Source organism: Mercenaria mercenaria, chromosome 1 (assembly GCF_021730395.1).
Source record: "Mercenaria mercenaria strain notata chromosome 1, MADL_Memer_1, whole genome shotgun sequence".
Classification (NCBI taxonomy): Eukaryota; Metazoa; Mollusca; class Bivalvia; order Venerida; family Veneridae; genus Mercenaria; species Mercenaria mercenaria.
Genome location: NC_069361.1, coordinates 82,946,932 through 82,959,243, shown reverse-complemented (window position 1 = coordinate 82,959,243; position 12,312 = coordinate 82,946,932). Strand labels below are relative to the sequence as shown.

Below are 12,312 nucleotides of genomic sequence, written 5' to 3'. Positions count from 1 at the left end.
TAACTGCATCTATATTCAGTTAATAAATGCACCTAAAAACACCAGTGGTCACTTTGGGCTTCAAAAAATGTGCATGAATTCTAGATAATATTAGGTAAGGCTTGAGAAAATCTACATTTTCAGAACACTTCCACTGCTGCTTTATTCCAAATGAGTTGCTTTTCTGAAAGTAGGAAATATGAGAGAGAAAAAAAAGACATGGTGTAAAATGACAACTTTATCCTAAGGTTAAAAGTTCTAAAATTTGCAAACCTTAAAAAAAAGCAAAAAAAAAAAAAAAAGTAATTGTGGTCACCAGTATACTGATATACTGACACAATAGATTCTTATATAATACAAAATAGCTCTCCTATTAACCTTTCATATCACAACTACAGTGATATTTGTTTTACGTACATATTATGTATATAGATATATGTGTGCATCACATAGACATATAATATACATATATGTCTGTCACATATATGTCATATTTATGTATGTGTTACATATATTTATATACAATATTAACTTCAGTGTCACATATACATATATACGTTATGTGTCACATGTAAATATTATAAGTGTGAAGCTACGTATATAAAGCTAGTAATCTCCCCTTCAGTTAGCTAGTATTACCAGACAGATCACCTTTTGTATTCAGAAGACAACAGTATTTTTTCAGTGTATGAAAATATATCCGTCACACTGCAGTAACAGTTATACACAGTGCACTGTACTTTTAAAGGAATCACAAACATATCATGAAGAAAATAAATCCATTATAATTGCATGCTATAGTTAATTCATGATGTTTTACATAACAAAATGCATGCCAATTATTGCAGTTATTTATTTGTACTGTTCTTACTAAACAAATGTCAGTGAATATCTCGGAAAGATAGTTTATTCTATTACATCGTCTACGGCAGTCCTTTACATTGTTGAACTAGTATATTATAAAGAAGTCATGGAGGTTTGGTTACAAATCAGATAAGTTTGAGAATGGCAAGGGGTCAGTTTTTTGTGTGAGAAATTATGGGGGGGAGAAAAAGGATATTTGAATGAAGGAAGTTAGAATACAGTTAAACAAGCAGAAAAATTGTTTATGTATGTATATAACATTTATCAAAATGACTTTGACTGAAAATTCAGAAGTAGCTGTTTGACTTCAGGTTTAGATCCAGGATTTTGAATAAGATGTAGAGGGACTTTCTGTTCAGGTTCTTGGGTGGGGAGGGTGGGTATGCTATTTAAAATTTAAAGTAAATATTTCTCAAAATTTTTTCACAGTGAAAGGTATCTATACATGAATTGTTGGGCACATGGCTGTTGTAGGTACACAAATTTGTGGATTTCTTTCATGAGCTGTTGAATATCATACATGGGCAGTATCTTCATCAAAGTCCCTATGCATAAATAGTTATTTCACATAATAGTACAAACTACAAAGCAAGTTGACAAATTTTCTTGAAGAGACTATGGTCTTCATTTTTAAGATCACCTAAATGCCTGCCAAGTTTTAGGGTTGGACACACCCTGAGTCTGCCCACTTCTGGATCCACTTACGGGCCAGGTCAGCATAAAAAGCCCATTGATCAAGAAAGCTAAGAATGTTTTCTGATGAGACTGTATTCTCCATAATAATCTACTTAAAGATAGCTTGTAGTGAGTCATCTGTCCTGCAAATTTGATTCATGTGGAAGAAATTTTCCAGAATACAAGTTTTTGCTGGTACAGAATCTGACAAGGCATATATGAGCCAGGCCATGAGAAAACCAACATAGTGGGTTTGCGACCAGCATTGATCCAGACCAGCCTGCGCATCAGCGCAGTCTGGTCAGGATCCATGCTGTTCGCTTTCAAAGCCTATTGCAATTAGAGAAACTGTTAGCGAACAGCATGGATCCTGACCAGACTGCGCGAATGCGCAGGCTGGTCTGGATCCATGCTGGTCGCAAACCCACTATGTTGGTTTTCCCATGGCGCAGCTCAATTATAACTTCAAAGCTGAAAAAAATGGCATTTTCACAATCCAAACCTTAATCATGCATTCATTAGAATGATGAGAAGACATAGAGCAGGTTTATTAAACATTGAGTGCCCTAAATCCAATTGCTTCATTTTATTAAGTTTTAATTTGATGAGATGAAGAAACAAAGTGTTATTTGCATAACTTAATTGCCACCAAGTTCTTGGCTACAAAATTATGTACCATAAATGACCTGAAACCATAATGTCCTGATATTTATTAAGATGCTACAAATATTCAGGGTCAGCGGAACTTGTACAAATTCCTATCTTTACCTCCCCACATTAACAACTTACACATTTTTTTAATGACAGAGGTAATAACATTTTCATATTAGTTGTTTTTACTAGCAAAAGTGAAAGGTAGTGTTCTGTGATGTTAAATAAAAAATGGATTCCATTGCACTCAGCTGTTAATGCAAAGAAAGTGACTATAAATTTTTGCCCTTCTTAAATCATAACTACCTGAAATTCAATTGTTGCACTTTTTTATGCATTATGTAAGAAATAGTGATCACTAAGCATGTTTCTTAGGATTTGCATATTTCTGAAGTAGACCAGAAATACAGGAAATTTGGAGACATTTTGAGCTTCAATTGCAGGAACCACCACTCAGGTTGACATTGAGAGCTGGCCAATACTAATCATGTCCCCTTAATTCTAATTTTCAGCAAATTGTTCCGCAGGTCAATAAATGAAGGACAGCGGGATAGTGGTGGTGTTGGAAGTCACGGTATCAGCAGTGGCGGACCTCCTTCATCTGGCATAGGCGAGGCTGTGAAGCCAAGATCGCTACGATTTACGTGGAGCATGAAAACGACAAGCTCAATGGATCCTAACGATATGATGAAGGAGATACGCAAAGTTTTGGATGCAAATAACTGTGATTATGAACAGAGAGAAAAATTTCTCCTACTCTGTGTCCATGGGGACCCTAATACTGACAGTCTAGTGCAATGGGAGATGGAAGTGTGTAAATTACCTAGACTTTCTCTCAATGGTGTGCGCTTCAAACGCATATCAGGCACATCTATAGGCTTTAAGAACATTGCTTCAAAAATTGCCAATGAGTTGAAACTTTGATAAGAGGACACAGTTCATATTGACATTATTTTTCTGTTAAATGGTATTTCATCATGAGATTTAATTTGAACATGGGCAAATGTGTTTTAGGAACGGTACAGTAGTATTTATCAAGAAAATGATCTGGTCTTAAGATGAGTATGGGTATCTTACTAGTTGTCATGTGACATGGTTCCATTAAAAGACATGCATGCATGTCGGTCTATGAAGACATACCTCATGGTACATGCTTGTGTTCGACATTGCCTATGTTTCACTGTGGAGACTGGCATGCATTTCATGCGTGTGTAGATAACACCCTTGTGGCATGTGTCCATCTCCTCGGCAAACTCTCAGATGTGTCTAGTGACAATGTTTTTGTGTACCTATTGATTTTTTAACGGCTCGCACTGTGGAGGTATCTGCACTAGGATTTTGTAATTTATTTTTATTACGATGTTCTAGAATTGCTACGATTATTGTGCTATGATATATAGGATGGTGTCTGAAGTACCTTGTTATAAAATGTGCCAATTTATTATAGCTACATGTATATTTCTTCAACATTTGTGATAATGGGAATATTGACATGGCTGTGGCAGTTGTAAGGAAATGACACAGCAGTTGTTATGGCCTGTATCTGAGAGTGGAGCTATATGTCAAACACCTGACAGGGTACTTAATCAAGAAAGGGCTTGCCGATCTCCACATTTCCAAGGGATCAGTGAAGTTCTTCGACTTCCCTTCGGGCCATGACCACACAGGTGATCCTTGTATCGAGCCCTCTACCATTGTATATGTATATCATTCATTAGGATTTTAATTATTTTGTACAAAGTGTAAATACGGTGTAAAATAATATAATATACTTAGTATAAGTACTATTTGTAACAAGTAATTGTGAAATGAACTTGAAAGTATACTAAAAAATCATGTACAGAGATTAAGTTAATTGTAAATTTTAGCTACTCTACAGTTGTTGTTTTTAATTATTATAGAAAAAGCTAAATTAGCATGCAGGTATGCATGTTGGGGAGCTGAACTTATTTTATCAAAATAGCCATGTAAGGGTGCTCAACTTGCAGAAACTACTGTCTTTTTCTATGCAGACAAAATAGTTCGCATTTACTGATAAGCTGGTGATTGAAGCTCTGTATGTCTTGCTAAGGTACAGTTGTATTATTGGTGTCATGAGCTCCAGGAACTTTTGTGACACATAGTTCTGAAATAGCTATAGATTTCTACCAATTTGGTTTGCTGAAATCTGTATAGAGCTGTATGAAAAATATAAGGATTATTTTATTTTGTGTTCTTCAGAATCAGAAAAGACACTGTATCTTTGTGTATATTTGTTAAAGAGAAAAGTGTTACATGCTTACCTAAATTAACATGAATGATGGTCATAGGTAGGGATACTAATATTCAGCCTTTCTTTTCTATTCACATTTCACGTACTTTTGGGGTGAAGTCTTAACAATTGAAGCAACCTAGTCTCTCTACATTGCTATATAATACTGTAGGCTAGGGGAATTTTCTTTTCATCACCAGCAGTTAGCATTAACAGTAAATGTTTTAACTGTTTTATCGAAAGATGTTGGTCCATGAAATCTATATTGTTAAATTTCAGTATATTACCTTTGTTAATGGGGAGTAACTCAATTTGTTGAACTTGTTTCACTGTAAGAAAAATAACTATGGGAAAGGAAAAGATTTACTCAAAAGTATAAAGAAAGATACCAGTATTGTAGTCAGATTTACAAAATATGGTCCCTTGTTTGACCATTAAATCTTGGATCTTGTTTCAAACTTTTCATAGAAGATGTATACTTATTATATATATACACACACTTTTACCAGAGTTTTTTAGGTTATGCACTTTAAATATAAAGACATTTAATTTGGAAGCTGTTCTTTTATTTTCTGTCATAATGTTAGGAAAAGGAAGTAATTCTGCCAGATTCTTTCTCTGGATCAAACAAGGATGAAAATTTGGCCAATATGCACTTAAGGAAAAATGCATTTCACTGGCTTCTTAAATATGTAAAGATTTGCAGCTTCAAGATCTGACTCTGGTTTATCATGTCATTTGAAATATCATCTAACATTTGGGTGTTTGGTAAATGCTTTTTCATACAGAATTTTAGAAATGACATTTTGTGGAAACATGTGTATCGTTACAGAAAGTCGTATTCTGATCTCAGAATAATGCCAAATTACTGTGAAATATGGCTTTTTAGTGTATGAAATGTCAGGAAAAATTAAGTTACAATGTTAGGTTCTCACCCCTCCCCTGTCCTGTATTTCCCTATTTTGTGTGTGCTATATATACATTTTGTGATATCCCAATGTGAAAAAGGTCAGTTTAGCAAATGTTGCATTTGTTGTATGTTAACACATTTTGTTTCGCCTTGTGTTTTAAATTGAAGCATTATGAACAAAGTTTTTTTTTTTTTCCGAGACAACTGACAGAGCGTTTCTTACTAGATCTTGTTTTCTGGCATTTTTGTTTCTCTTGTGTAATGATACATTTTAAAAAGTGACATTGTTGAAGGTATGGTCTGTTTCCTGTATATTTTCAAGTCAAGATATTTTCAGTGCTGGTATTTTTAAACTTACATGTAATTAAGATTTGTTCTCAGTTTTGTCTATTAAAGAGGTATTTAGGGTTAATTAATTTTGAAATAATGCAGTATTTCTGAAATATATACTAGTATGGTCTGAAAAAGGTTTATTTTTTGAAAATTCCATTTGCATATTTAAGTAATTTCAGTTAAGTTGAGGTATCAGTTCAGTAAAAATTACTTTATTGAAGAAGTCAGTTTAGTTTCAGCAGAAAACACTCAATAGGTCAAATGTTAAATACTATTTTTTCTAACGCAGTTTAAATACTTCATTTGAAAAATTACACACTTTGGTACAAGGTAATAAAGCAAAGTTAGTAAACCAGTCTAGAAACTAGTGTCTGATTGGTTACTTCTGAGTACTGTTTTTGAAATTAGCCAGTGGTAATGTTTGATGCTGAGAATTGTCTTTCAGACTGTGTATCAAGCCAAAATTAAAGTGAATTGTTAGGTGAGAATAACTGATTTTTTCTTTACTGTGATGCTTTGCTGTTCATTATGTATGAGCCTAAGTATTGAAATAAAAGTTGAAACTTACTTTTGATAAGTTAGATTTGTCAGATCAGGATTCAGTTTTCACAAGCACTTCACCAATTTGTACTGACAGTTTTGAGGTGATCTTTTGAAAGGTGGAAGTAAATCTGGTTTGTCAGCTTCCCAAGAGTTCGTAGAATTTTCTGTTTTATAAAATTGTCTAGTGGAAGAAACCTTTTCATTGGTAGTACATTGTCATTTTAGTGAATATACTGAAGTTGAATGTGTTCACTGTGAATATTCAAAAAATTTGATCATATGTGTGTCCATTTGTGTACTCGCCATGCAAGGAGAATAGCTTGATATTTAATCCTGATCTGCACAGTTTAGCTAGCAGTGTGGTTAATTAATCAGAGAATGACTGTACAAGGGTAGTTTAATACTTTTATATAATGATGTTATATATGTTACTTTGGTCATATAAATAGGAACTGTTGCATAATATTCATGGAAGCATTTTTTAACAAGGCTGGCTTTTTCAACATTTTTATGCCCCCACTTTGTGGGGGGCATATAGATTTGCCCTTGTCTGTCCATCCGAGAATGTTGTGTTGCGCCTAGCTCCAAAAGTATTTGACGTAGAGTCACAAAACTTTACAGGAATGTTGGTCAGCATGTGTAGTTGTGCACCTGCGGTTTCGCGTCTGGATTCATCCAGTCATGTAGGAGTTATGGCCCCTGACTTAGTAAAAAATTGGTCATTTTAATGTTGTGTCGCGCATAGCTCCAAAAGTATTTGACCTAGAGTCACCAAAGTTTACAGGAATGTTGGTCAGCATGTGCAGTTGTGCACCTGGGGTTTCGCATCTGGATTCATTCAGTCTTGTAGGAGTTATGGCCCCTGACTTAATTAAAAATTGGTCATTTTAATGTTGTGTTGTGCGTAGCTCCAAAAGTATTTGACCTAGAGTCACCAAAGTTTACAGGAATGTTGGTCAGCATGTGCAGTTGTGCACCTGGGGTTTCGCGTCCGGGTTCATTCAGTATTGTAGGAGTTATGGCCCCTGACCTGGGAAAAAATTGTCATTTTAATGTCATGTAGTGGGGGCATCTGTGTCCCATGGACACATTTCTAGTTGGAAATTGTTTTATATGGAACATTTTTAGACATTTCTTACACAGTAATGCTAGTTTTTGAGTCTAGTTTTCATCTTTTTCTTGCCATTAGAATCTTTTACACAGCATCCAACTATGCACAGTGTGTATGTTTATAAGACAACAAATCAAAATAGCAAATATAATTTTTATCCAGATTCATTTTCATATGGACCCTAGAAATGAAAATATTCGTGACAATTTATCTACTTTTGCATTTTGTCTTTTTGCATGTCTTCTGAGTACAGAATATTGGCTAGACTTTTGTTTAAGGAAAAGCTTTGCTTATTTTGTGAAAAGAGTCTTATGAAACTGTGTTTTAAGAAGTTTCTTTATATATCTTTTATTCTGTTGCTTCTAAAGAACAATGTCTCGTCCATTCTTCAGCTCTACTTGTTGTCACAGACCATTTTTACATGCAATAACTCGTATTCCTGATCTAAGTATCACTTTGATGATGCAATGAAATAAATATGTGAAAAAACTGATATACTTGTTGTTGTTGTTGTTATATTTGATTCTGGTATTATCCCTTGAAAACATGTGAATTAAAGGGACAGATATACATCCCTGGCCAGTACAACAAAGATAATTTGTTTTTTCATCCGACGTGGATACTTTATGAACGTCTTTAGTATGAGGATCAAAAACCTTTAACAGCTATATTGTATGTTTTGAAAGAAGAACTTTAAAATAATCTTTTTTATAAAGAACAGTAATGAACCTTCATAATTTTCTTTCTTTATATATAGTCTGAACAAATGCTGTACTAATGATGATTAATCTTAGTGGCTGCTTGACCCATGCAATTTCAATGTTTTTCCCATTTCATGGTCCTCGACAAAATTACTTGCATACATTGAAAGAATGGTTACAAAGTCTGAATTGATCCCACCAGGTTGGACAAAGGCCAATCTTGTTACTGGCATCAAACTTGCACCACTTTAGTTACAATGACAGGATGTTTATGCCCCATCATGTGGTGTTGGGAGATCATCGTATTGTTACCCCTGTCTGCTAGTTTGTCAAACAATCGTGTCCTGTCCAATATATTTCAAAAAGCTTTGTACAAATGACTGTGACAAGATATGTTGCATGCAATATCTAGCTGTCAAGGTCAACCTTGGGTCAAATACTCTTGGGTTCAGAGCTTGTTTATGCATGGTCAAATGCTCAAATATTTGTTGTAAGAAAATGTGCCACACGCACAGACCAATGACAAGGTATTAATCTTTTTTTGTCCATGGAAATTTTTATGCATAGATATTCAATTAATGTAGCTCATTTGATTTTTAGCTCGACTAATCGGAGAATAAGTAGAGCTATCCTACTCACCACGGCAACGGCAACGGCGTTGGCGTCGGCGTCAGCGTCCCACCTTGGTTAAGTTTTTCGTACCAATCCACATTTTGACAAAGTCTTTTGAGATAAAGCTTTGAAACTTTCAACACTTGTTTACCATCATCATGGCCAGTTATAGGCAAGAGCACATAACTCCATCAATGATTTTGGCTGAATTATGGCCCCTTTTGACTTAGAAATCTTGGTTAAGTTTTTCGTACCAGTTCATATTTTGACAGTCTTTTAAGATAAAGCTTTGAAACTTTCAACACTTGTTTACCATCATCATGGCCAGTTATAGGCAAGAGCACATAACTCCATCAATGATTTTGGCTGAATTATGGCCCCTTTTGACTTAGAAATCATGGTTAAGTTTTTCGTACCAGTTCATATTTTGACAAAGTCTTTTAAGATAAAGCTTTGAAACTTTCAACACTTGTTTACCATCACCATGGCCAGTTATAGGCAAGAGTACATAACTCCATCAGGGATTTTGGCTGAATTATGGCCCCTTTTGACTTAGAAATCTTGGTTAATATTTCGTATCAGTTCATATTTTGACAAAGTCTTTTCAGATAAAGCTTTGAAACTTTCAACACTTGTTTACCATCACCATGTGCAGTTATAGGCAAGAGTGCATAACTCCATCAAGGATTTTGGCTGAATTATGGCTCCTTTTGACTTAGAAATCATGGTTAAGTTTTTCGTACCAGTTCATATTTTGACAAAGTCTTTTAAGATAAAGCTTTGAAACTTTCAACACTTGTTTACCATCATCATGGTCAGTTATAGGCAAGAGTACATAACTCCATCAGGGATTTTGGCAGAATTATGGCCCCTTTTGACTTAGAAATCATGGTTAAGTTTTTCGTACCAGTTCATATTTTGACAAAGTCTTTTAAGATAAAGCTTTGAAACTTTCAACACTTGTTTACCATCATCATGGCCAGTTATAGGCAAGAGCACATAACTCCATCAATGATTTTGGCTGAATTATGGCCCCTTTTGACTTAGAATTCATGGTTAAGTTTTTCGTACCAGTTCATATTTTGACAGTCTTTTAAGATAAAGCTTTGAAACTTTCAACACTTGTTTACCATCACCATGGCCAGTTATAGGCAAGAGTACATAACTCCATCAGGGATTTTGGCTGAATTATGGCCCCTTTTGACTTAGAAATCTTGGTTAATATTTCGTACCAGTTCATATTTTGACAAAGTCTTTTCAGATAAAGCTTTGAAACTTTCAACACTTGTTTACCATCACCATGTCCAGTTATAGGCAAGAGTACATAACTCCATCAAGGATTTTGGCTGAATTATGGCCCCTTTTGACTTAGAAATCTTGGTTAAGTTTTTCGTACCAGTTCATATTTTTTGTAAAGTGTTTGACATATGGCTTTGAAAGTTTTATCACTTGTTTAGTATAATAGTCTCTATCTGTAGGAAATAACTCTGTCGTCTATTTTGGCTGAATTATGGCCCTTTTTGGACTTTGAAATTGCCTCATATATTGCCATTTAGTGGAAGACTTATCGAAATCAAAGTAATACAGGAACATTGTTTGTCTAATCTATTTATTTCTTTAGTCTGAATATCCATGGAAATATTTTGACCCCATTCTTCAATCAATTCTTCGAATAGTCGAGCGCGCTGTCATCAGACAGCTCTTGTTAGCTTGACTATTCAAAGAATAGTAGGGCTATTGGACTCACCCATGCATCCGCGTCAGCATCTGTGCTGGCATCCCGATTTGGTTAAGTTTTTGTATGTAAGCTGGTATCTGAGTAACCACTTGTGGGAATGGATTGAAACTTCACACACTTGTTCACTGTGATAAACTGACTTACATTGCACAGGTTTCATAACTCTATTCTGCTTTTAGCTCACCTGACCGCTCAATGTCCATCGTCCGTTGTCCGTCTGTCAACATTTCCTAAAAAAATCTTCTTGAAAACCACTGGGCAGAATTACACCAAACTTCACAGGAATGATCCTTGGGTGGCCCCCTCTCAAAATTGTTCAAAGAATTGAATTCCATATAGAACTCTGGTTGCCATGGCAACCAAAAGGAATAACTTTAAAAATCTTCTTGTCCAAAACCACAGGACCTAGGACTTTGATATCTGGTGTGTAGCATCATCTAGTGGTCCTCTACCGAAATTGTTCAAATTATCCCCCTGGGGTCAAATATGGCCCCGCCACGGGGGTCACATGGTTTGTTTAGACTTATATAGGGAAAACTTTGAAAATCTTGTACAAAACCACATGGCCTAGGGCTTTGATATTTGGTATGTAGCATTATCTAGTAGTCTTCTACCAAGACTGTTCAAATTATCCCCCTAGGGTCAAATATGGCCCTGCCCCGGGGGTCACATGGTTTATTGAATCGGCTAAAGGCTGAAAGCCTTTTGACGAGTCCTTGCTGTTCAGCAATTCTCTAAATGGACCGAATAACACGTGAAGGGATGTAGTTCCATTAGATATCTCAAACTTCAAACAGTTCACTGCATGAATGAAGTTAAGTTGTGTCAATTCCCTTTGCTATGACCAATATACGATGTAATCTGTCATATTTATGACTTGTAATTGTGCAATACTCGAATGTAACTAATTAAGCATAAATGTGCATTTTAAGAATTGCGCAGGCTTACAAAGCTTGGGTAACATCCAGCGAAAGACAAAAAATAGTTCCACAGGGCTCCAGATAAGATGCGTATTAGCATAAATTACGTATAGAAATAATGCAAATACGCATGTCTAATAATTTCTAAGCGTATAAAAACGTATATAAAATTACAGAAACGCACACAATGCTTTTTAAAAAACAAAATCTGAATCGTCTGGATGCCTTAGGTAACATAGCCGATCAGCCTTAATTCTCCCACATTGAACGTAAACACGCATGGTATGATTTCTATAAACTTTGCGTGGGTTGAAATTTGCAGTCAGTAAACGGATAAATTATCGGAAGAAGAAGCTCTTACTGGTTTGTTTAGTTACTACTGATATTAAAAATGATTTTAATTCTTATTTTTCGAGAAATAAACAAATCGGCGAAACATTAAATTGTATTTTCTTGTAGTTTTTGAAATCGAAAGTAGATCGTCTATGTTTGGCTGCTTTCACGAAACGAAACAACTTTTTTATGAAAAGATTTAAATAAGAGGTAATTTAACCGTAAACTTCAATGTCAGGTACTGCCAATTGCTGCTAAATGTCTTCGTATAATCACAATTTGTAAAATATATTGTTGAAACTGGAGAAAAGTGTAATCGTATCCGGATATAATGTTTTGGGTAAATATCGAGCTGTGTTATGAAATTTTAAGAAAAAAACCAAAAACAAACTGAAACTGGTAGACTATACTGTCAGTACATCAATCATTAGCCGACTCAGGCCCTCAGGCCTTTGATATAGACTTGTATAGGGAAAACTTTGAAAATCTTCTTGTACAAAACCATATGGCCTAAGGCTTTGATATTTGGTATGTAGCATCATCTAGTGGTCCTCTACCAAGATTATTCAAATTATTCCCCTAGGGTCAAATATGGCCCCACCCCGGGGGTCACAAGTTTTACATAGACATATAGGAAAAAAAGTTTAAAAATCTTCTTGTCTGAAACCACAACACTTAGACCTTTGATATA

General features: G+C 35.1%; 1 protein-coding gene across 7 annotated transcripts in view; it reads left to right on the top strand.

Moving 5' to 3' along the window:
• Positions 1-7,810, top strand: part of LOC123532198 (MAP/microtubule affinity-regulating kinase 3-like) — an 81,381-nt gene extending 73,571 nt beyond the window's left edge. For 5 of the 7 annotated variants that reach the window (XM_045313607.2, XM_045313581.2, XM_045313616.2 and 2 more), the window contains one exon: positions 2,682-7,810. In XM_045313607.2, coding sequence (XP_045169542.1) covers positions 2,682-3,093 — 412 coding nt within the window. In that variant the 3' untranslated portion in view covers positions 3,094-7,810. The remainder of the gene's footprint in view (positions 1-2,681) is intronic. The other 2 variants (XM_045313602.2, XM_045313588.2) reach the window with 1 other exon arrangement.
• The last annotated feature ends 4,502 nt before the right edge of the window (positions 7,811-12,312 follow it).